The sequence below is a fragment of the Prionailurus viverrinus genome, chromosome B3, assembly GCF_022837055.1.
Source record: "Prionailurus viverrinus isolate Anna chromosome B3, UM_Priviv_1.0, whole genome shotgun sequence".
In the NCBI taxonomy this organism is placed as follows: Eukaryota; Metazoa; Chordata; class Mammalia; order Carnivora; family Felidae; genus Prionailurus; species Prionailurus viverrinus.
Genome location: NC_062566.1, coordinates 57,800,250 through 57,825,248, shown reverse-complemented (window position 1 = coordinate 57,825,248; position 24,999 = coordinate 57,800,250). Strand labels below are relative to the sequence as shown.

At 44.5% G+C, this 24,999-nt stretch overlaps 2 protein-coding genes across 6 annotated transcripts in view; one reads left to right on the top strand and one right to left on the bottom strand.

Annotated features, from left to right (window-relative positions):
* RAD51 (RAD51 recombinase) overlaps positions 1–13,546 on the top strand; it is a 40,714-nt gene extending 27,168 nt beyond the window's left edge. The window contains exons 7-11 of one of the 3 annotated variants that reach the window (XR_007152985.1): positions 4,877–4,990; positions 5,467–5,596; positions 5,799–5,920; positions 6,370–9,052; positions 13,328–13,546. Coding sequence is in view for 2 of the 3 variants with exons in the window: in XM_047862800.1 (XP_047718756.1) it covers positions 4,877–4,990; positions 5,467–5,596; positions 5,799–5,920; positions 6,370–6,493 (490 nt within the window). In the remaining variant the exon portion in view is untranslated. Of the gene's footprint in view, positions 1–4,876; positions 4,991–5,466; positions 5,597–5,798; positions 5,972–6,369; positions 9,053–13,327 lie in introns of those variants that run through there. The other 2 variants (XM_047862800.1, XM_047862801.1) reach the window with 2 other exon arrangements.
* Positions 8,502–24,574, bottom strand: RMDN3 (regulator of microtubule dynamics 3). 3 transcript variants are annotated; one of them, XM_047862794.1, is made up of 13 exons: positions 24,434–24,574; positions 23,856–24,074; positions 21,404–21,596; positions 20,828–20,971; positions 15,231–15,522; positions 14,338–14,440; positions 11,385–11,445; positions 9,895–9,970; positions 9,663–9,740; positions 9,322–9,420; positions 9,063–9,116; positions 8,869–8,949; positions 8,502–8,628 (listed from the first exon to the last, which is right to left on the bottom strand). In XM_047862794.1, exons 2-13 carry the CDS (start codon positions 24,046–24,048, stop codon positions 8,575–8,577), a joined length of 1,428 nt encoding a protein of 475 aa, XP_047718750.1. In that variant the 5' UTR covers positions 24,049–24,074; positions 24,434–24,574; the 3' UTR covers positions 8,502–8,574. The 3 variants fall into 3 exon arrangements, with proteins under 3 accessions (XP_047718750.1, XP_047718752.1, XP_047718751.1); XM_047862796.1 differs by having other exon boundaries at positions 23,856–23,953; positions 24,434–24,504; XM_047862795.1 differs by lacking the exons at positions 21,404–21,596; positions 24,434–24,574 and having other exon boundaries at positions 23,856–23,991.
* Positions 24,575–24,999: the final 425 nt, after the last annotated feature.

Sequence of the window (24,999 nt, the reverse complement as noted above, 5' to 3'; positions counted from 1 at the left end):
TAAACAAAATTTGGTTTATGTATACAGTGGAGTACTATTCAACAATAGAAAGGAATGAAGTACCGATGCATGTTATAACATAGATGAACCTCAGAAGACATACTAAATGATAAAAGCTAGGCACATAAGACCACATATTATATAATTTTATTTATATGAAATTTCCAGAAGGAGAAAATCTGTAGAGACCATAGATAAGTGGTTGCCTGGGCAGGGAGTAGGAACAGGAAATAACTGCATATATACTTGATAGATCTTTTCAGGAAAACGGAAATGTTTTAAAATTAGATAGTGATAATGGTTGTACAACTCTGCAAATTTTATTACTAAAAAGTCATTCAGGGGGCGCCTGGGTGGCGCAGTCGGTTAAGCGTCCGACTTCAGCCAGGTCACGATCTTGCGGTCCGTGAGTTCGAGCCCCGCGTCGGGCTCTGGGCTGATGGCTCAGAGCCTGGAGCCTGTTTCCGATTCTGTGTCTCCCTCTCTCTCTGTCCCTCCCCCGTTCATGCTCTGTCTCTCTCTGTCCCAAAAATAAATAAACGTTCAAAAAAAAAAAAAAAATTTAAAAAGTCATTCAGTTGTACACTTAAAAGCAGGTCAATTTTATGGCATGTAAATTATACCTCACTAAAGTTAGTAACAAATGTCCAAGTTTCTCTGTCCCCTAATACATCTTTCAAATAAACTATCGAAAGTTTTACTTAATTTCTCTTGTCTAGAGTCAAATGTGATAATTTGGTCCCTACCACACATTTTAATGAAACCTAGTCATTAAATATAATTTAATTGCATGTTTAGACATCAGACTCAAGTTGAAACTTGACTGGCTAAGTTGAAAATAATTTTTTTTTAGCTTTAGAATTATAACCGAATTCTCTTTCACAGTTTACAATTTGAGGGATCCAGGGTATCAAACATAAACCATTGAGGCAAAAAAATCAGTTGGAACCATAATTGCAGCTCTTTGTGTCTGCTTATAAAATCTTTCAAAGAAGATTCACTCATTTGCAACCTGATCTTAGTTTTATTTTTCTTTTCTTTTTTTTTTTAATGTTTATTTTTGAGAGAGCATAAGTGGGGGAAGGGCAGAGAGAAGGGGACAGAGGATCCAAAGCTTGACAGCAGCAAGCCCAATGTGGGGCTCAAACTCATTAACCACGAGATCATGACCTGAGCCAGAGTCACTCAACCACCTGAGCCACCCAGGCTCCCCTGATCTTCATTTTCTAAAGATGGGTGTACTACACTGTATCTTCCCTCCCAAAGTTATTTTTGTTCTTGTACAGAAGTCACACTTTTAATTTTTAAGTACACTGTTTCAGTAGCTGAGTTTTTTGAGTTAGAATTTTGCCCAGTAACATAAATGAGTGCTCAGATAGGATAGATGAGATAGTAAAATGTTGGCTATGAGGACAGGGCTTTGTTTTGGTCACTCACTGTCTACGTAAGCCCTAGAAAAGGGCATTTGGCATTTATTAATGAATGAATTAGTATTTATTAATTAGGGCCATGTTCATGGCTGTTTTGTCAAGTAAAGGAAAAATGTTTATTGTACTTTTTTAAAGGTTTTCTTTTTAAGTATTCTCTACACCCAACATGGGGCTCAAACCCACAACCCCAAGATCAAGAGTTGCAAGCAAGGAAAAATATGTTTAAATAAAAATGTCAGTCTATTTTATCACTTCTACCTATCAGAAAACTTTTTGTAATTGAATTTCTGTTTATGTATATTGCGTTTATATTATAGTTCTGAGAAAGTAACAGCACTTCCTTAAGCTAGTACCTAATTTCCCTTCACAACAGAACAACCCTCATTTTAGTTGTTGAAGAATACTGACCCACATCCAGGTTACTATAACTCAGGGCTTCTCCAGAATACAGTCCTCAGTATAGCTGCATTAGCATCACCTGGGCACAGTTCACAGTACAAATCCTGACTCCACTCACATTCTACTGAATCAGAAATTGTTAGGGAATCAAAATAGGGTCCAGCAATGTTTTAACAAGCTCTCTAGGTGATCTGCATGCTTGCTAAAGTTTAAAAGCCATGACCATAATTGCTAGCTACAGTGTCACCACCTTTTTTGAAAGTTCTTTTAAATACTCTCAAAGAATGCCAGACCCCCCTTGAAGCCCATATAGCTGTTTTTCATACTTATGTGTTAAGAATCACCTGAGGTATTTGTTAAATATATAAATTACTGTACCTCTTCCCCCCAAATTGTGATTTATTAAGTCTTGGTTAGGCCCAGAAAATTTTTTTTATAAGTGTTTCAGGTTATTCTTGAGGAAGTTCTGGAAACACTATGAGAGAGGATACTTATTTTTAGCCAACTTTTTCCATGTTATGGGAATTGAAAATTCCATGTACTGCTTCAGGAATGTAAGCATCGAGATCCCTATAGTGTTTCTTGTGAATGCTGCTGACAGGCCAGAGTAACTCTTTGTTTTTCTGGTGAACCATCCTTATTCTTATAGCAAAAGATACTTTCCTGATAGATGACATTAATGCTTCTTCAGCAAATCTAGACTTGTGTAGTGCAGTACTTAGGCCTCTTGGATCTTTTTTTCTTAACAGCCATGATTTAAATATGGAAAATTTTATCTCCAGTTTAACTGGTCAGGATTCCAAGATAAAACTCTATCCTTATTGCATCTCATTATCTTCATGCTCAGACTTAATAATTCATTATCATCAATCCACTTAATGCCAAAGCTGAACAAGTACTTGTGTTGATAATGACAAAGAATAGCAGGTGAAATGTCCATAAAGTACAAAGATGATGTGGAAAATTCAGTTGGTTAGAGTGAGATGTCCTGATATTGAGGTTTACCTCATTGCAATGCTCTATCCAAGTGCTAGAATATTCCTTTGTTTTTCTGTTCTGTTGGGGAGGAAAAGCCAGAGGAAAACTTTTAAGCTAAATCTCAGAAGAATAGGTTTAATGCAGTGTATGCTTTTGTACAGATCAGAGTCTCCACATAGACTGCTTCTATAAAAGACTGACAGGATCATAAACATAGAAGTTTATGGTTCTCAAAGAATTACAGTGCCTTGATTTTGTTTAAACAGATTCTTTTAAACTATGACATAAGCGAGTTGGTGTACTTTTGAACTGTAATGATTTTAGGTGACGTTAATATGAAAATATTACTTGGGTATAGTGGTAGGGGTCTCTTTGAGTTATAGATAAAAGCTTTATTCAGTAACACTTATTCAGAATTTACTAGGTATAAAAAATGTGCTAGGTAAGAGAGGCCAAGTTTTTCCCTCAAGAAATTTGTAGTCTAGTAAAAGAATGGTAGGGTGGCTCCTCAAAAGTGCCATATAAAGTCCTAAACCAAATTTTCTAGAAGTGCACAAGAGGGAGAATCACATCTATTTGAGAGGTGCAGGGAGAACCTTTGTAAAAATGCAGGCATTTAGTTGTGTCTTGATAGATGGATAAAATCAAAATATCTTTGAAGAAATGGGTCTCCATTATGGTATATTTAATGAAAATAAAAGTTGTCCTACTCATACCACTTTGAGCATTCAAATCTTAGGGTAGCAGTTAGAGAGGTATAAGGAAAAAAAAGATTATTCTAAGAAAATAGAAGATATCTTACTTGCCTTTTTTTTTTTTTTTTTTTAAAGTTTGAGAAAGTAAGAGAAAAAGGTCCTCTTATATGCTAATGCAAAAGGAATGGCACCTGGGTGGCTCAGTCAGTTGAGTGTCTGACTCTTGGTTTCAGCTCAGGTCATGATTTCATGATCATAGGATTGAGCCCCAAGTCCAGCTCTGAGCTGTCAGTGAGCCTGCTTGGGATTCTCTCTCTACCACTTTCCTGCCCCTCCCCACTCTCATGTGCGCGCGCGCTCTCTCTCTCTCTCTCTCTCTCTGGAAATAAACTTTAAAAAATGAAAAGGAAAAAATCAGTGAAGCACATGATGAACTAAGGTACCACTTATTTAACCATACTGGATACATGTCTTATAATCTATCTTAACTATAACTGGTTACTAGCAAGAAAAGAAAATAGAAGAAATGAAATACAGGAGTACCTGGGTGATTCGGTCAGTTAAGTGTCCGACTCTTGATTTTGGCTCAGGTCATGCTCTCACAGTTTGTGAGATAGAGCCCCGGGTCAGGCTCCATGCTGACAGTGTGGAGCCTGCTTGGGATTCTCTCTCTCCCCCTTTCTTTATGCCTCCCCTACTCGCTTGCTTACTCTCTCTCTCAAACTTTAAAAAGTGAAAACCTTTATTTAAAAAAACGAAATACACTTCTCTTGAACTTCTTCAAGTTGAGTCTGTTCAGAAGGTTTTATTCCTGTATAACAATAGTTTACATGAATTTAATTGACTTGAATGATGATTTGTTTCAGTTCCAATTCTGTCATGTTGCTTTGGTTTTTCTGGGAAACATTTGGAACATTATATTTAGAAATTTCTTATTTTGGCTTAGGAGTCCTCAAAGACTGAGTTTGATTTAGTCTGAAGTCCTGCCTGGTAGATCTACTCCTTCTACTTTTATTTAAAAAAATTTTTTTTTTTAACGTTTTATTTATTTTTGAGACAGAGACAGAGCATGAACGGGGGAGAGTCAGAGAGAGGGAGACAAAGAATCGGAAGCAGGCTCCAGGCTCTGAGCCATCAGCCCAGAGCCCGACGCGGGGCTCGAACTCACGGACCGCGAGATCGTGACCTGAGCTGAAGTCGGCCGCTTAACCGACTGAGCCACCCAGGCGCCCCTCCTTCTACTTTTAGTAGAAAAGGAATTAATATTCTTTGGTCATAACATTTCTTGCCTAATCATCCAAGTAATTTCTTTGTTAATTTCAAGTCTACCTGAGTTTTGTGTGCAGTCTAAACATGTTCTCTATTCTCTTCTAGATATGGTCTCTCTGGCAGTGATGTCCTGGATAATGTAGCATATGCTCGAGGGTTCAACACAGACCACCAGACCCAGCTCCTTTATCAAGCATCAGCCATGATGGTAGAATCTAGGTCTGTGCTCAGTAGAAGACATGGAATATGTTCCAGAGCCCTTACCCTGAATTTTATGTAGGCTATGTGACAGAATTGATAATAACTTGAATTAGAAAGGGGAGGTGTAAGTTTTAGTTCCACATTCTTGCATTGTGGGTTCAGGTCAAGTCGGTGTTAAAAAAATGAAACCACTGGGCACCTGGCTGGCTCAGAGGAGCATGCAACTTTTGATCTCGGGGTCGTGAGTTTGAGCCCCACCTGGAGTGTAGAGATTATTTCCAAAAGAAAAAAAAAGATGAAGCCATAGTCCACTTGAACTTACTGGAAATTTTACTTATTACATAGTGCCTCAGACGTGAATACTGCACAAATATTTTAATTAACACATTTATGTACGAATATAACTATGAATATGAAAGTTTAGGGTAGTAAGGAAGGGAGCAGAATCTGACACAGGCTAGAAGTAGGCTTCATAGAGTCCTTGTTTCCTATAGGTATGCACTGTTAATTGTAGACAGTGCCACTGCCCTCTACAGAACCGACTATTCGGGTCGAGGGGAACTTTCAGCCAGGCAGATGCACCTGGCCAGGTTTCTGCGGATGCTTCTGCGACTTGCTGATGAGGTAAGCTGTGGGATAGGGACAGACCATGCCTAAGTTTCAGGGTCCTTGCTGGGAGATCAGAACATCAGTACCTGGTGTCATGAAGATAACAGATAGGAAGAGATATGTATATTAATCATTCTTTGTGGGGAAAGGGGTGGCAACAGTAGGGTTCTTTGAATATCTGGCCACAAAAAATGACATTTATTGTTTCCCCCATTAGTTTGGTGTCGCAGTGGTGATCACCAACCAGGTGGTAGCCCAAGTGGATGGAGCAGCCATGTTTGCTGCAGATCCTAAAAAACCTATTGGAGGAAATATCATTGCTCATGCCTCAACAACCAGGTAAAGTGATGGGATAAGCGATTTTGTCTTGGAGTGTCATATTAACTGAAGTAAACATGAAGATATAACATTTCCATTAAACCTGGTTAAAGCTTTTGTTGTATAATTAGACACAGGAGCCCTTGCTAAATCTAATTGTCATGCCCTGGTTAGTACAGATGTTTGCTTTTAGTTTACAAAAGAATGAAAAGCCCCCAAATATGAAAGAATGAATGTGAAAGATAGGCCTCTTCCTCGTTAGTAAAAAAGTAATTATTTCAAAATGTTAAATTCACTAAGGTAGGGGCAGGATAGAAGTTGATTCCTCCAGGTTGTAAATGTCCCTAAGGAATACAGAAAGATCCCCAAAGTCCTAGGAAGTATATATATCTGGAAAAAAATTCATATCTACCATAAATAGGAAAAAGCTTTTAAAATTATAATAACTTTGGTCTGTTTCTTTGGGTCAGACTGTATCTGAGGAAAGGAAGAGGGGAAACCAGAATCTGCAAAATCTACGATTCTCCCTGTCTTCCTGAAGCTGAAGCTATGTTTGCCATCAATGCAGATGGAGTGGGAGATGCCAAAGACTGATTGATTGGGGCTTTTCCTGTGATAAAGCTTAAGTGCTACAGCCTAATGGAGAGGACTGCTCCCTGGGGCTTCTTCACAGGCCTCTTCCTGTTTTCCTGCCAGAAAAAGGCTTCTGGAAAAACACCTATTCTATCAGCTTTTCTGATGGTGTAAACAGGAGACCGGTCAGTAGTCACAAACTGATCTGAAATGTTTATTCTGTCTGGAGTTTATTAATGTCTATGTGAATTATTTGGGGGGAAGTAAGGAAGATGTTTGACATCGTGCCTTAGGGTTGACTCAGAACTAACAGATGTTGCCCTGGCCAATCTTTAGTTCCCTTGAAGACAAAAGCTGGTGAGATTGGACTCTATCTGAACAATGTTGAAATGCCTGGGTGGCAAAGGAAGTAGGTCTCCTCACTGGTGGTTTTTTTTTTTTTTGGTCAGTAAAACTGTCAGAAGTAGGTTAAGTTAGTTTGCCTGAATTATAGAAGAATTTGTTTTTATTTAAGGCCTACTGGGCTACCAGCCCTTCAACATCTATGTGCTTGTTTTTTTAACTGCTAAGAGTAACTCAAGATAATTCTGGAATCTTAATCATTTCAGAAGCCCTAAGTGATTTAGTGTGGGGCTACTAATGAAGTAGTTATTTGTGCGGTTTATAGGAGTTATTCTGGTGTAAGCTGAATATTTTAAGAGAGGGCCTTAAAAATAATTTATTGGCACTAACTGATCAGTTTCTATTGCTTTAAAATTGAGAATTTTAAAGGGAAGTCATACATTCAGATGATTTAGCTTACTAGCCTTCAATGTAATAGATATTACAAGATGAATATCCAATGACTTTCCCATGGCCTTTGTATTAAGCTTTTGTTATAGAGTCCTGATACTTGTCCATACTATTCTACTTGAGGGGTTTGAGATACTTCTCTTCTTCCCCTTCAGACTTCTACTCAGGATGAATTTTAACCAGCTCTTCAAATTTCAAAGGGCCTCTCAGCTAGTATTGGAAGGAGGGGCATAGAAAATCTCTGCTGTTGCCTGTGTTGATCCTACTGTATGTAGGGAAATAGGAAGACACAGTCAATTTAATGCAGCTTTGTTTAAAGAATGGAGTATCTCTCAGGTCTTGTCCTTCATTTCTTTACCACAAAACAAACCTGGGATGGTGTGTGTGTATGTATGTGTGTGTATATATATAGAGAGAGAGAGTAAGCCAGAGTGGCAGATTCTGGAATGGAAGTAAAAGGATTTCAATCCTTTAGTCCTATAAATTTGTCTGAATTATCACAGGTGAGATTAGGCTTTGTGCTGTTGGCCATAAGAGTCAACTAGTTAGAATAGACCTTGGCCAGCCTTTTTTACTTGTAACTAAAATTTCCACTGAAAAGAGCTTAAACTATTAGGTGCTATTTGTCTGCCATAGCTTCTGTAGTAGGAAGTAGTTATGGAAATGTCAAGCAAGAAAGGGGAATATAGTCACTTCTAATCAAATTTGGTTTATTTCAAGTTTGTACCAAAATATATTCCAGGCAACTCCTCAGATCATCATTTCACAGTCTCCTGTCTTATGGACTGTGCCCTTCTAAAAGCTGCTGGGATTCTATTCTGGAAATCAAGTATTCCAGCCCCTCAGCCCAGGAATATAGTTAGAATTCACATGATAGGGGAGAAGAGGGCAATATTTTTGGGCTGCTATGACCTTTCCTTTTACCATGATAGGGTATGGTTTCAGGACTGTATACTTTGGTGTTGAATATTAATCAGTAGAAAAGATTAGAGAGTACAAGTTCTGTGTTTTGTTCCCATAGCTCTTTGAAGTTCATCCACTCACAGGCTAAAGGCAGCCTTCAGTGCTAGTCTTGGTTTTTCAAGAATTCACTTAAGAGAACTATAGAAATCCAGGCCTCAAGTACTTCCCCAATTTCAGATTAGATAAGGGATTAGAATAAATTAACCAGTGGGCAAGGAAAGAAATTGGGGAATGGTTATAGATACCAGCCAGGCTCGGGAGTCAGGACCCTTACTTAAGCAGTCTTAGATTCCTGATCTAATAAGCAGGGCAGTCTTCCTCAAGTCATGAAGGCCACTGAAATATGATTATTCTCTTAAAATTACTTCCAATTCTTCCAAGTCTTTCTGGAAAGCTGAATCCTAAGGAGACAAGAGAATAAAACCAAAACTAGACCAGAACTTGAAAATCTAACATTTCCCCAACCACTGATACCTGAGAAGGGCCCTTTGCTTCCTTTTTACCTACTTTCGCAGGACAGCCTATGAAATCTGCCTCCTCCCCTAGGTGAGATATATATAAAAGAACCTATATACAATTTTCTAGGGAAGATTCTTTCCTGAAAAAAGGTCACATGATTCAAGAGCTCTTCAAAGTATTACCTCATTGGTGACATCTGGCAGCTCCAGGGCTAACTTCATCCACTGTCTAGCTTCAGAGTTTTTTCCTAGTTCTCTGTAGCACTGAAAAGATACAACAGTGAAAACCTGGGAGAAATACCACCAGAACCTGGACTTTCAGAACTTCCCACAAATAACATGTTTTCATCGATGTTGAAAAAGGCAGGTGAGTTTACCTTGGAAATATATACCCTCCCTGCTTTGGAAAATCCTGGCTGTAGTTCTTCAGCCTAGAAAAAGGGAGGAATGCGGTTCAGTAAGGGGATTACCATGTTCAAGTCAGGCTGAGGTTTATTAAATAGAGCTTTCCAGTTCCCAACCCAAAGACTGATCCAGTCATCCAAGGAACTCTATTTTTATAAGCTATCCAAGTGGTTCTGATTCTCCCATAGAAAATTGCCCCCTACCAGAAATCCATCCCTTCCTTCCCCATACCTTTAGGAAGCTCTGGAGGGCATCCTGCACAGTGGCACTGAGAGGGCTTTCGAACAAGGCTGTAGCAGTTTTTTTCTCTAGCCAGCTCAGGTGAGAGACCTGCCACCAAGAGAGCAAGGTGTAAATAAAAAGTTTTAAGTATCTTTAAGAACATCAAATATTCTGTACTTAAAACATGGTCAGATAGGGCTGGGTCCAGTCACCCATAACACAACCATTCAGAGGAAATGGGTACTTGAGCCAGACCAGGCTACGGCCCCTGCTTGCAGGTTTTCACTGCAAGGATAGCAGTGTCACGGGACACTTAGGGCCTTGATACTAGGCCCCAGAATTTAGCTTACCTGGTAGCACCACCTGCCAAGAAGAAAGTGAGCCATAGGGTTTTCTGGCTGGAGAGCAATGGCTTTGTCCACATGCTCCTGAGGGGAAAAATGTAAATCTAAACTACCATCAGAGTTGCTAAGGGAAGAGCAAGTCGTAGACACTGCAGGAGCACCCTTTGCAAGGAGCTGGGATAGAGCAGGCAATCTGGAATAGAGCAGTACAAGGGAAGGAAGAGAAGCCTTTCCTCACCTTGAAGCTAAAGCCACTCTGGATGCGCCTCTGGATGCTCTCATGCTCAGCCAGCTGACCACAAAGCACTGCATACCTATGGGGGAAAGTGGCAGCGAGCTCAAGGACAAGGAATGGGCTTCTCGTCAACTGCCCTCTAACCCCCTCAAGTAGAGCTGAAAATAGCATTTTTATATGTATAAAACTCTCTTCATAAATCTGTAGTCCCAATTCATATTCTTTAACAAACACCGGTAGGCTCACAATTCTCCAAAGTATGCTAGGTACAAAAAAGTGGGGTCCCACCACAGTAAGCTTCTCCTACTTAACATTTAGGCAATGTCTCAGTCCAAATCTCCACTAATTTCTCCATGTAAGGAATATAGCCATGGCGGGGGCATAAAAACTTAAAAAGTGGATCTAATAATCATCAAAACATAAGGGACCTAAATACATTGCTTATCATCTCCTGAGCAGACCCTAAAAGAAGGTCTACGTTAGCTTTAGAAGTATTTAAGTATGTCCCTGGGAAGCTGTACTCGTGGACAAATTGGGATGGGATACTCTAGGAAATTCTAATGTTAATTTGGGAACCAACAGAAGCTGATGAAGACAGGCTTCAGATTTATATCCTCCCACCCAATCAGGGAACAAAGCCAGCCAGCTTTCCATCTTCAAAAACAAACATCTTACTACCCTATCTCCCCAGCATTGTTTCTAGAAGCACAATTGACATTAAATGAGTGTGTAGAGACCCAAGTTGCCTTTTCATTTATTCACTTAAATATTGGGGGCATCTGTATCAGATACTTCCAGAGGCTCATTTCCATATTTCCTCCCAAACAGCTGTTCTCTAAGAATAAAGTGTAAGGCTATTTTCTATCCTTGGGAGTCCAGGAGCCCCAAGGAAGAACACAGGGAAGTGGCACCAAGGACCTGATCCCTGAGAGGAGCTCTTGCAGAGACAATCTGAGGGCAGAAATATGGAAAGCAAGGGAGAGGTGGGAAGAGAATTTTCACTAAAAACTCTTGAGGTGCTGGAAACAGGCCCTAGGACACAAGTTGGATTTGACCCATGGAAGTTGGCAGAACCTTGCCTGACAAAGACCACAAACAGGGTTGATGTTTTTGTAAGCTGATAAACTAACTCATGCAAGCCAAGCAAAGAAGCCAAAGTCCACCACCAGCCAGGGACTGCAGCTAGGGGGAGGAAGAGCTTGTGCAGGACAAACTACAAACTGTGCCAGCTTCCTTGAAGAACCAAGAACCCACAAATTTTGTAGCTAGGATAACTCTCAAAAAGCTATGCGTTTCTCTAAGTCCCAACAACAAATCCTATTTCCCCTTGCCTCACTCCCAAAGCACCTTCCAAAAATCGGCCCCCCCCTCCCCCCAGGTCCCTGCTCCCTCTCCTGTCTCCTTTGGCAAGCGCCTTTGTGGTCAGGGCAGAGAAATGGCTCTCTTCCACTCTAACTCATGCTAACTCTTCCCACGACCCTGTAGATTATTACCACTGGTGACATTCAGCATTCTCATCCCCCTTCTCCAGAGCAGCCTCTGCCTCTTCTTTTCCTGTAAGACAAAGGTAATCCAGAGTTGACAAGGGTTCCCATGCACACTTCCACAGCAGGAGCTCTGGCAACAATAACTGCTCTAGCTCTTACTAATCCCTATCCTGGCTAGGTTTGTTTGAAATAATTTTGAGTTTGAACAGAATGAAAAGCTATAAATAGACCGAGGTGAAGCAGAAATTATCCCTGAGAAGCTTTCTGTCTCTGTCATCAGCTGCCCAGCTACCTTCTGTTTTGTTTTGTTTTGTCTTTACAGCATCCACCTGATGTGCTCAAAGCATTTTAAACTTTTTTTTTTTTTTTTTTTTAATTGAGAGAGAGGGAGAGAGAGAGAGCACAAGCTGGGGAGAAGCAGAAAGGGGGACACAGAGTCCGAAGTAGGCTCCAGGCTCTAAGCTGTCAGCACAGAGCCCAACTCAGGGCTAGAATCCACACTGTGAGAGCCAAAGTCAGACACTTAACCAACTGAGCCACCCAGGTGCCCCTCAAAGCATTTTAAATATAAAACAACCCAATGGCAATCAAACTGTTCCCAACAGACCTTATCTTAGAGGGTTGTGGACAGGCTTCAAGGTGTCCATGTATTCTCTGGAGTTGTATTAAAATTTTACCTACAGGTACATTTTATTGAGGAGAGGGCCTACAGCTTTAATCAAATTCTCTAATGGATCTGTGTTCCAAGATTAATTTTTTTTTTTTTAATGTTTGTTTATTTTTGAGAGAGAGACAGAGGCAGACTGAGAGCAGGGGAGGGGTAGAGAGAGAAAGAGACACAGGATCTGAAGCAGGCTCCAGGCTCCGAGCTGACAGCACAGAGCCTGACGTGGGGCTCGAACTCACAAACCGCGAGAGCATGACCTGAGCCGAAGTCAGTCCCTTAACCGACTGAGCCACCCAGGCGCCCCTGTGTTCCAAGATTAAACACAGCTCTAGATCAAAACTCCTCACCAGAGCCAAATGGACCAACGTCTGACCAGAGATGACATTCACTTAGTTTTCTAGGCACTAAGACTGATAAAGAAATCAAGGCCTAAACACATGAAGGCTCTTGACAAGGATTTCCTAGGCTAACAAGGAGCCTGGAGCCCTCTAGCTGGAGAACATCATGCCTACAACACTGGAGAAAAGAGCACACTGCAAAATAGGACTTCTTGATTAAAGCCAAGAGGGCTTCAAAGGGAACATGGAGAAAATGGAACAAAAGTAATGGGTTGAGGTGATAGGCTAGCTGATGTGAAATGTTTCTTCATGCTGAAATTATAATTATGGTATAAAGTTGCATATGCAACAAATACATTTTTAAGATGGCTGATGAGAAATAACACCCCTCCCCAATAACCTTTCCTCCACCCCTTTTTAAGACCACTCTTTTTTATTTTGAGAGAGAGGGCTTGTATGAGCAGGGGAGGGGCGGAGAGAATCCCAAGCAGCCTCCACACCTTCAGTAGGACACCTGACTGAGCCACCCAGGCACCCTATAACCTCCCCTTTCTAAACAATGACCAACTGTGGCCCCATCAGTGGGAGGACATGGTCTCTTAGTGGATTTTTCCCTGCCCACTTCAAAGCACTCTCTTAATAGAAAAATCAGAGCTGAGAGTTTCTTCCTGCCAAGTTAGACATGAGGGTGAAAAGATTATCACCTAAGATCCCACACTATGGTCTCCTCCCGGTGGTCCGACTTTTAGAGATAGAACAAAATGAAGAACTTTAGACACATCAAGGATGGTCCTAAAAAAGCCATGATTCTAGAAGCAGGGCCTCCAAAGATGCTCAATCTGTCCTCCAGCAGGAGTAGACTTGTACAGAATTGCTAAGCTCTGCAGACCAGACCAAAGCACTGGCTATGGCTGCTCTAATCACCACTCTGCCTTCACCTTCAGGTTTCATCCTGGCTACTGGTACTAATAAGAGATGATCATTGATCAAAAAGAAAGGTTCTTGTTGATACCAAGAGTCCAGATATTAGCCCAAAAGCTGATCAGAATCCTCACCTGAAATCTAGGAGGGAAAGCAAAAGCTTTTGAGAAGAAGCAAACAGAAATTAAGCACCTTCTGTTAAAACTTGGAGATTTTTCTGAAAATATCAATAAACATTCAACTCAACTGGCCTAGTCTTTCTATATTGACAGAATTCTACAAATGACCTTGAGGTATGTCAGATTCTACATTAGCAAAGACTCAATGTTTGTAAGTGAAGAAGTAGACATGTCCACTTTGGATAGTTCAACTGACTTTAGATAACTGAATAAGACCTAGAAGTCTATTGATGGTGCCTGACTTGGGCTGTATGGCTAGGCAGGACCCATCTTCCCCACAAAGCCAGTCATTTCTCAACATCCCAGGATTCTCAGTGATATGACAGGGAAGAGCCCTGAACTTGGCATGATTCAGATGCACCCTACCTCCCAGGATACACTTTGGTAACAGAGTTGCTAAATTGATCCCAAAGACTCCTAAGCTAGCAGTAGTCTTCCAAACTACTCCTTACAGGCCCTCACCGAACATTCCACTCCTGTTCTTAGAACACATGCTCCACAGGCTCCGTAACAAACCAGATTCCTAAGCAACAGCAAAAAACCCTCTTCAGATTAATAAAGTAGGCTTTGCCCTCTCTTGCAGCTGGGGAGTGAGAACAAAGAATTGCGCTAGTTTGATACAACTATCCCTAAAAACATTTGCACCTGTATTAATCATGATGTGCAGAGAAACAGACTGTGCTGTCTCAAGAAGGAAGAAGCCCATGGGAACCACAGTTTGTGCTGAGTCAAAGAGGGAGCCACAACTGCCCTGACAGCCTACATCTTCTCTTAGTAGTTCCCCTGAGCCCCAGATGAGCCAGCTATACCCCTAGAATCAGTCACCTTCCCACCAGGAATCTGTCAGCACTTACCATTTAGGGCATATGACTTCTTCTCGCTCACCTCCTCAGTGAGCTCACACATGTCACTGTAGGCCCGGGCCAGACGCCAGAGAAAATCCTGCCGATTTCCATACTGCAGACCAAACAGAGGGATGGATAAGGCCCTTTTTCAGCTGCAGAGAACTGGGGCTCTGGCCTTCTCCCCACGACCCTTTCAGTTTCCAAGCTAGTGTGTTATAAACTGACATTAGGCCAGCCTTATGCACAGTGTTTCATCCCTATGTCCTCCCACCTGCACTTAGCTAACTAAGGACGCATTATCTCTAGATAGTAGATTGCACAACCCCTCGGAGTGAGGGCATTCTGGCCTGACACCATGAGGAATAAAGGTCAACTCCAAGATGAAGTGAGGCACAATGAAAGAGAAATCTTGCTGACACAATGAAAAAGTGGAAATGCCCAAGAAAAGGAAAAATTCTAACTGGGGTATTTATACCTGGGTGAGCATAAATTCTAGCAGTGAACCAGAGAAAGGAACTGTGGTTGAATGACCTATACACTTGTTACAGAAATTTCAAGTAGGGCAGGCAGCTTGGGCTCTGCCTCAAGGGAAATAAAAAGAAAAACTATTCTGGTTCTTTCCACATTTCTCTCTACTGTAAGAGGGTAGAGCTCTTTAGCAGTAGTTCTACAGGAGGCAGAGGACTGGGGAGGAAGCTCTAGGGCAGGCGGCACACCTAGGCCCCTGGGGGCAGTGCGTGGCCTACTTGAATAGCACATGCAGCCCTGGGGGGTACATGCAGAACCAGCCATCTCACCCTCCCTTCCCTTCCCAGGTCACCTTTCAGGCTTATCAACTAAGGGCCTGCTTTCGTTCTCGGAGGGTTGGGGGTTAGTAAGGGCAGACGGAGCTGGAGCCTCACCGCCAGCTTGTTGTTGAGCAGCAGCTGGAAACCCTCCCGCTTGCCCTGCTCATTGCCCTGGTGTAACTCATCGGCCTGCTGCAGGAGGGGCAGCACATCCTCCAGGCCAGGGGAGCCTCCAGCCTCCAGGACTCTGACCGCTGGGCCTGAAGCCACCTCCACCTCCACCTCCAGGTCCAGAGAATCCTTTCTTCCCATCTTCACAGTCTCACAGCTCACTTCGTCTTCCCCGTCATCACTTTCCCTGTCAGAGTCATGCTCGTAGTCTGACTCAGCGTTGGCCGTTGTATACCTGTGGCAGAGAAATGTAAGTGACAGGGTCAAGGGAGATTTTTTAGCCTCAGAGCCCTAGGGTCTATTCCCACCCACAAACAAGGGCTCTTCATGGCATGCTGTCCAAAGCCCCAAGTAAAAACCATTTCTATCACTTAAGGGCAGAAATTAGTCCTTGAGAGAAAACTTCCCAGGGGGAACTATGGGCTGGGAAAATGATGCCTCCTGTAGGGAAAGAGTGACCAGCGGGGGACACCGTGGCAGCCAGGGGCTGATGCTGAGCTACCGCCAGGTCAGGCAGATAATCAGAAAAAGCCTAGAAGAGAAGCTGCCTAAAAAGTAATGTACCAAAATACTGCTAGTAGATCTCAGGGTAGAAGAATTAAAGGTAATCTTTTTTGTATTTTTTAATATACAGGACTGCTTTAGTGAGCATATATTCTTATAAGTAAAAAAAGACATACTTAAGATAAAAACTATAATGTAGGTGGAACTGATCTCCTGAGCTAGATTCTCACCAGGCTAAGGGCCTGTCAATCATTTTTGTTTTATCAGCCAAAAGCACCTGCCAATGTGGTTGGGTGCCAGCCTCTGAGGCCACGGGCAGCCCAAATAGCAACGTTTTCTTTCTCAATTCAAGGTACACCTCTCTCCTAAGTCAGCAGCCAAACCCAAACCACAATAGGAGTAGCCCTTGGAAACCTTAGGAACTTGGCAGGGATGGGGAAAGGCCACTTTGCAGTTGGAATCAGGAGAGGAGGAAGATCCAAACAGAACTCCCTGGGAAGGTATCTCTGGGGCCACCGTAAGAAATGCCTCCTAGGAGCCCCCAACCTTGATGCACTCACTAAAGAGGAGACCAAGTTACTCTTGGCTTCATTAGCAGCTGATTGGGATGTTCTCCCTAACCACCAGCTGACTCAGACAAAACTGAGAAGGTACGACTTTCAAGGGCTAGAACCAGACACCAGAGCAACCTCCAGACTTGAGTGAAGGCAAAGCAGGTTGTCAGAACCAAAAGGTTCCTAAGCACAAGGAGGATCTTAGGGCCATTTAGGGATAAGACTTCCTCCATCCCGGAATGAAAGATAGGGACAGGATACCTGTGGCTGAAGAAGAGATGAGAGGGAGACCTACAAATAAAGACAATACAAGACCATTTAAAGTTGGGCTGAGAGCTGTAGGTCAGAAAGCCAGACAGCAAGGAGTGAAGCTCCATCCAGAAGTACCAAATGAGCAACCAGACCTAGTGTCCCATCCATGCTGCTTTATCAAGGAGCTTCCAGACTCATCTAATGAAGCGTCCCAGGATCAGCTACTATGGAACTTGTAAGGTATTGAAAACCTAACTTCACCTTGCTGAGTAATGTGACCCAAGTTCTTTCCCCTCTAGCAATGTGCAGTAAAAACTTCAGAAATTAAAGGGACAAGGCAAAGTGGCATTGGATTTTACAAACCAACCTGGCTGGTGATGAACAAGACCACACACAGGCAGCCTAGAGAAACTCCCAACCAATTCTTACAGCTTGGACAATAGCCTGCCCCAAATGAGAAAATCAAATCAGAGTCTACTAGTGCCTCTACTTATGCCAGCCAGGCCCAAAGGCAAGATGGGTAAATGGGTTACCTGGGACAAAGAGCTGGAGTCTCGTGTTTCCTGTTGCTAGAAGGGGAGACACCACTGCCTGCTGCTGAAACCCCTCCAATTAGGAGTTCTAATGAGGAGTCTCCCAGGGAGGGACCCCTACCCTTACCCCTTTTACAGCAGAGGCATCTGCATAGTCTCTCCAGAGAGCTCACATGGCTGAAGAAAAGGAGTGGTCAGGAGGGACTTTGTTGCCACCCACGGAGTGAGAGCTGGTGGGTCCTTGTGAGGCAGTGAGGCTGAACAGTGAGGAGGCCTTTTACTGCACCTCAGCCTTGCTTCAGGGAGCTCTGCTCTGCCTCACTAATTTGCAACCTGGCTGGCTGGCATGCAGTGGATGGGCAGACACTATTGCTCAAGCACAGACATCAGCCTTGTGAGCTGCCAGGGCTCAGCTATAGGGGCTACGTCTCTACACTGATACCATTTTCTCACGCTTAGACCACCAGTCCAGGCCTTGGAGAAATCAGACAGGAGAGAGAGAGAGAGAGAGAGAGATGTGCCTTTTGTTTAACATGCCCTGAGGCTTTTGAGGTCTACCAGGGACTGGCAGGGACCAGCAGGGACCTTTGAAAAGTCTCTTTGGAGCTGTGCCCTTGGGTGGAACACACTGTTCCCATACAAGGTAGAGGATCCATGGCTCCCTCGAAGCAAGGAGGCTAGAGCTACCCTACTCCAGCCCTTGAGGAGAGCCCCCAAGTCAGTGATCAAGGACTCAGTGACACGCATATCCCCTTCTTCTGACAATTAAGTTTCTTTGACTCCTCCTAAACCCCATTAGAAGGGCTGAGCTAAAACATTCAAAGACAACCAGGCATAGGAGACTAACTGGTGAGGGAGATAAGACCAACCTAAATGAGGTGATAAATGCCCAAGGAGGGGTGGCAATGGGGTTGTAGGCAATCCTTCTTGGCTGGGATGCCTGGGAAGGCTTGCTGGAGGAGCTGGTGTTTTAGGGGAAGCTGCATTTTGACCAGGAAAGAAGTAAAGCTGTGTTTGGTACAATGCTCAGGGAACAAGCTCACGAACCCACATGGCAATTCTGCCTCTGCCACATTCAGTCGATCCCCTGGGAGTTCAAAGTTGCTCCTTTATTTGGAAGAAAAAGGCAATACAGCTTTTAGGGGAGTAGGGCATCAAATAGTCTTAGCATTTCTTCCTTCAAAGAAGCACTCCTTCCCTGGTCCCACATGTTCAAAGCTATTGCAGGGTTTATGGTCTCCTCCCAAACCCCCCCCCCCCCTTGGCCTATATGGCACTGACCATGGCAAAAAGAATTATCCACCACAGCCACTGCCCCAGATAGCAGCAAGCTAAACCAGAGTCTTGCACCACGAGCCACCATCAGCTTCTACGTGCCACACGATCGGTCATGGGCTGAGCTTGCTGGAGCTATAATTAAGAAAGCCACCCTTCCTCTTGTCCCATCACAGATGGCTGATGGGCCTGTCCTTCCCTTTATGGCCTTGGGAGCCCCAATGAGCACTCCAAGCAGTGAAGCACCCACAGGCCTCCCTGGTTAAACACCCTGGCTCTCACTCTTCCCAGAAGTTTGTACAACTTCTTAAAATCATCATTAAGAGTCTTGAGTTCTACATCCCGATCTTGGGGAGAGCTGTGACCTCTCCTGTTCTACCCTCTTACAAACATCAGTTTCCCCATCTCCAGTGACCTGCTAAAAATGGGTTGCACAGAGATGCTCCTTAAGTCTCAGGGTCCACTTTGTCCTTCTTACTTTTCAGTCCAGATGTGTCAAACATGAATTCTATTTTTGCCCCCTCCTCTAACACAGCCTTCTGGAAACAGGCAGAAGTATTAGGTAAATGGAAAGGGGCCATGTCCATGAGCCCTTGACAATACAGATAACAAGGATCAGACAACACCAACAACAGTAGTCAGAAGTGGAGGACTAAAGCTTGTAGCAAGAGGTGCCCGAGCAATAATCAAATCCAGCACAGATACCCAATGGCAGTAATATCGAAAAAGAGAGTAATAATACCATTCTTAATTTTCTTAGAAAACCAATGAGGACAGGCAGGAGAGTATAATGGCCCAAACAAGAAAATGAGGCTGAAATTTTCTGAGTAAGATGTACTGAACAGATACTACAGCTGTGGATAGTATGGGTAGGTCTTTCCTGGGCAGTGAGCTGTGGCAGCTCTTTAGTCCATGGGAAGAACTCCCAAGGGCTGCATGGAACATTTCTTCCTGAAAAAGCTTTTCTATGCCCCAACCACCAAGCCAGGCCTTAAATCACAGACCCTCCTGATCATAGACCCTCTACCCCTAGAGACGAGCCCAGCTGAGCCTGTACTCAGTAGCTGTATAACCTTGGGCAAGGCATCAAACCTCACTAAGCCTCAAGTCTCCATGTGTGAAACAGGGAGAAGAGCAGCATCTACTTCATAGGATCCCTGTGAGAATTATGTGAGGAAATGCCTCTAAAGTACTTAGCGTGCTGTCACAGGAAAAATGAACAGTAGTTACTATCATAAGGTGTTTCAGCTAAAGAACACTGCTGAATGGCTGTGTGCATGTTTATAACTAAATCAGCCCTTCTGTCCCCACATAAGGCTGGGCTATTCTCTGTGCCACTCTTTTTCTTGAGGAGGAAGAAAGGTCAGCCTTGGGATCTCAGGCCACCTAGATGACTGGAGCCAGCAATAGACAAGGGCAGAAGCTGCCAGTGACAGCATCAGGCACAACAAAAATGTTCATTCAGACTCCATCCTTGACACAGAAGTTTCAAAATGGCACTATTGGCTTAAAATCGAAAAGCCCTTAGCCTGACCATGTTTGGAGGCTGTCCACCAGACTCCTGCCTGCTGCCCATATCACAGTAAGGCCTATGGTCAGAAGTGCTAAGCTACCAAGTACTTGGGACAGTCAGCTCCCACCTGTGAAGATGCCAAGGGAGCATGAGCAAGCCTCCCGTGTGGGAACACAGGAGCTCCCAGGAGAGGGGAGCACCATTGGTGCTTGGAGGGCTCCGTAAACCTGGCCCAGCCACTGAATGCAGGAAATAAAGTCATAACACAATGCTTATAAAGTCCTTGTAATAGGGGCGCCTGGTTGGCTCAATCAGTAGAGCGTGTGACTCTTGATCTCAGGGTCGGGAGTTCAAGCCCTACACTGGTCATGGAGCCTACTTAATTAAAATATATAGGGGTGCCTGGGTGGCTCAGTTGGTTAAGCATCCAACTCTTGATTTCAGCACAGGTCATGATCCTGTGGTTCCTGAGTTCAAGCCCCATGTTGGGCTCTACCTTGGGAGCGTGGAGCCTGCTTGATATTCTCTCTCTCCCTCTCTCTCTCTGCCCCTCCCTTGCTCTCAAAATAAACTTAAAAAAAATTATAAAGCCTTATGATAACACAGGAAAATGCCCAACTAATGTTACAGGAAAAATAAAAATAAAAAAATAGCATGGTAACTGTAAAAAAACCTGCTCAGAGGAAAATAACAGATGCAAGCATCAAGCATTGTTAACATTCCACTTGGCTGGGTGACATAAGGTAGATGGTTTTTCTTGTTTAACCTATTCTGTGCTTTATTCATTTATACCCTTACCTTGTTCCAAAAATTATTCATGCAGCTCAGTGTGAATTTTCTATATAAATAATATTTTCACAAAACATAATCCAGCTGAAGCCACAACTGCCTCCAGGAGAAAAAACTCACCCGCCTTCGCTCTCAGCATCTGTGAACGTGGCTCCTGAGGTGGCTGTGAAGTAGACAGAGCTGGAGCCAGTAGAGTCACTCCTCTCTCGGGCAAAAGGGAATCTCCGCCGCCGAGCCACTCTCTGGCTCTCTTCCATGTGGGATCTGAAAAGCAGGCCCCTTTAGAGAGGGTGCCATCAGGCCCCAGCCTGCCTGTTTTTCCCTTCCCCATGAGGGAAGCTCTTAACTACTGCTGCTCATTAAATGGCCAAGAGTGGACAAAATCCTGGGTCTCTACCCTTAGGAGAACAAGAAGGGCAGCTCCCTGGCCCAGCCCCATTGGGCACACCAGGTAAGTCAGAACAAAGCATTTCAGCTGCTCCCACAGACCACGAGGCCCCAAAAGCAGCAAGGAACTTACGGAAGGCAAGGTACCAAGCATACAGCTTCCCTGGCAGTTATGGGAGAAGCTGTAAAACTGGCTTCTTCCTTAGGGACAGGCAGCAAAGGCCAGGACACGGCTCAGCTGAAAAGCTATAGGGACTGGGAAAAGTTGAGGGGCGGGGGCGAGGCGGGACAGAAGGCCGCATCACTCACCGGACCTCCCCAACAATCTGCCCGGCAAGCCCCTGCAGGCTGCTCCTCAGCTCCTCCACTTCCCGCCGCAGGGCCGCCAGGCTGCTGAGCACAAAGTCCAGGCGGTCCAGCACCTCCTCCTGCCCTTCACGTGGAAGGCTGGGCAGCACTGCACCATCTCCAGCCTCGCCTGGGACTGCCCACAAAGGCCTCACTGAAGGAATGACAGCAGACAATGACACTCATGAGATAGAGTGAGGAAAAGATCTTGGACCTGGAATTCAAGAACACTTGCTTCTCACTGGAGCTCAATTTACAAAAACCCTTGAGGCTCAGACAGTATAGGTTCACAGGTAGGTCCTGGTAACAAGTCTCAAGTGACTATTCAAAGAAAAAAAATTCCAAGATCTCAATCTATAAACAAGAGCCCACTCTGTTCCAAGAACCTTCCACAGCAAGGCAGGTAACGTAAAATGCTTGCAAGACTCTAGTACCCAAAAGGCAGGACACCTGCCCTGCCAAAGGAAAACAAAACCCCTTACATGCCTAGCTCTCAAATACCAGGCAGTCGATACTCAACACACAGCAAAACTAAAATTGAACTCAAATTCTGATCTTTCATTTCACAAAGAATAGCAAAGACAACTCTGAGCTCCTCTTCATTTAACACCATCATAGAAGGGCAAAGAAAGGGGCAGTTACTAAGAGCAAAGGTATACTGGGAATACCCCATCCACACCCCATGGGAAAAACACCATTACCAAGCCCTCAATTGAGTTCGGGTAAATTCCAACAATAAATGCTAACATCTGGTAGCTACCTAAGGCAATTGGCCTGGAAAATGTAAAAAGAGGGAAGAACTAGGAAGGCAGGACCCACAGTCCAGGCAAGCATAAATGTGTTCAAGGACATCTAGTGACAGTGTAGGTCCCCATTACAATACATACCCAACAGCATTCAAGAGCAAGAGGGGCACCTGGGTGGCTCAGTAGGTTAAGCAACCAACTTCAGCTCAGGTCATGATCTCGCAGTTCATGGGTTCAAGCCCCGCATCAGGCTCTGTGCTGACAGCCTGGAGCCTGTTTCTGATTTCTCTCTCTGCCCCTCCCCCACTTGTGTGCACGTGCTTGCTCGCTCTCTTTCTCTCTCTCAAAATTAAACATTAAAAAAATTTTAAAAAAAGCATAGAGCAAGAAAGATTGGGGGTTGGGGGGGAGGCGCGAACACACTGGCTTGATAGGAAGAGCATGCGACCTTGATCTCAGGGTGGAGTTTGAGCCCCACCTCAGATGTAGAGATTAAATAAAATTTTAAAAAAGAAAGGTCTCTGGGAACATGCCACTTTCTCCAAACAGCAGAAGAAAAACTGCTAAGAAGTTACAAACAAACCACAAGGGAAAAAAAGGAAAGACTAGCCCACTCACAATACTAGGTTAACAGCAGCTTATAAAATGCTGGCCAACAGGTGCAATCTAAATTGATAACTCTAGGGGTGCCTGGGAGGCTCAGTTAAGTGTCTGACTCTCAATTTCTGCTCAGGTCATGATCTCACAGTTAGTGAGTTCCAGCCCGCATTGGTCTCGGCGAGGATGGTGTGGAGCCTACTTGTAATTCTCTCTCCCTCCCTCGCTCTGCCCCTTCAACCCTCTCTCAAAATAAATAAACTTTCAACTAAATAAGTTGATAACTCTTTGAAGACTCTTCTAAAACTAACTTTTCCAATCCATCTGGCATTTGGTAATCAGAAAACACCCATTCCCAACTAACATGGGGTGAGAGGATATGAATGTGCCTCTATTACACACACATGAGGAGAGTGGCTTGAACCAGCCCTAGATGCTTTGGTCAAATGACTTAAGGTCAAAGTTTTGCAAAACGAAAGCACTACCCATTTCAGCTGTGGCTGGAAGCCAGCCACATTCAGCTTCAATTGCAGTAAATGCACTCCCAGTTCCATGCTGTGGAAGTCCACAGGACCAGGTGACCAGGCCCAGCCCTGCCACTTAATTGCTCTGTGACCACCTCAGTAAAGTTACATAATCTTTTTGAGTCTCAATTTTCTCCTAAGAAGGACTAAAAAAAACCCTGAATAGTCTCTAAGGTCCCTTCAAATTCTAATACATAATTTAATACATAAGTCTCAAGACTCAATCCCCATAAGATTAGTTTTCCCTTTTGCCTTCTTTTGGACTTTTTCTCTACTTATTAAACACTTCACCCACCACTAAGCAAGTGCCTTTTATACACACATAGCACGTTGTGGCCTGAACTAAGCCTAAAAGCTAAACAATTTCACAATATACTTTCCTGGAATTATATGAAGAAGAAGAGGAAGACTGCTTTCCTTTTCAATAAACTACAAAAAGGTGAAACTCTCATGCACCCCCACTCCGTTGTCCTGCTAAACGCAGCCCGGACCCTAGGCCCATTCGTCAACCATGACTGTGGCCTCAGGGGACCGGCTCCTACCTACCCTGGCGTCCGGGCTCTGAGGTCTGTGTGTAGTCCAAGGAGTTAGATAGGCTCTGGCTGTGGCTGTGGCCGTGGCGCTGGGTCCGTCTCCACCGCTGGCTGTAAAGGGCACACAGGAATCCAAGGCCCGCGGCGGTGCCCAGCAACAGTCCCAACCCGGCCTGGGCGCCGCCCAAGACCCCCAGTCTAGACATGCTTCATCTGCAGCCCACGTGAGCCACTAGAAGCAGGCGGGCAGGGGGAGAGAGATTCGTGAGCGTGGTCCACCCACCCCGAAGGCCGAGCCCCTGGAGAGATCTCCTTGTCCAGAACCTGAGCTCCCGACTACCCTCATCCCCATCTGGACCCTAAGGATTCCGCCAGACTCCTGTGCGGGACTGACGCGCCTCTCACCCAACCTGGACGCAGCCTCCCGTCCAACACACCCGCAGCCCTGATCTCAAAGTCAGGTTTCTGGGCCTCCAACTCCCTCCCACGACACTGCAGACAACAAACCCACCGCCCCGGCTGCAAGCTCCGGGCCTCCCCCGCGCCCTCGGAAGGCACCCTGGCTGGCAGCAGATCGACTCAGACCCTTACCTGACCGCTCGAAACCACGGGGACAGCAGCCACGGCCGCGGCCTCTCACTGTCAATGGCCGTGACGTCATCAAGCGGCGCCAGCAGCCCCACGCGCCTTTAGGAAGGGGCGGAGAGATGACCGCTCGAGGCTCTGCCTCCGCCTTTGCTTTTTCCAGGGGGCGGTGCCAGCTGGGAGCGGGAAAGGGGAACCAAAGAGGGAGGTGGAGAGGGAAAGAGCAGAGAGACTTCTGGGTCGGATACTCCAGCAGTACCACATTCTGGCCAGTTGAGGTTCCATTTCCCTCCAGTCACACCAGTTTTCCTGCTGTTCCCGAATGTCTTTCTCTTTGCGTCTATTGTTGCTTCTGCCTGACCCATCATCTATCTGGAAAACACCACCCCCTTCCCGCCTTTCCTTGACGCTCTGTCATAACTCAGACTTTATTTGATTTTGGCTTAATTTGTTCATGCATTCTTAAAAATGTTTATTTATTTATTGCCTGGGGGGTGGGCAGGGAGAGCGGGAGGAGCAGAAAGAGTGAGCAAGAATTCGGGCAGGCTGGCCCTGTCAGCGCACATCCCCAT

What these genes read in the sequence shown, in the direction of transcription:
- RMDN3 (XM_047862794.1), bottom strand. Translation starts at nt 24,048, where the DNA reads ATGTCTAGACTGGGGGTCTTGGGCGGCGCCCAGGCCGGGTTGGGACTG. An exon ending in AGAGTGGCTTTAGCTTCAAG is followed by an intron (nt 9,741 to 9,894) that starts GTGAGGAAAGGC and finishes TTTTCCCCTCAG; the next exon opens with GAGCATGTGGACAAAGCCAT. An exon ending in TTGGCAGGTGGTGCTACCAG is followed by an intron (nt 9,421 to 9,662) that starts GTAAGCTAAATT and finishes TCTTGGTGGCAG; the next exon opens with GTCTCTCACCTGAGCTGGCT.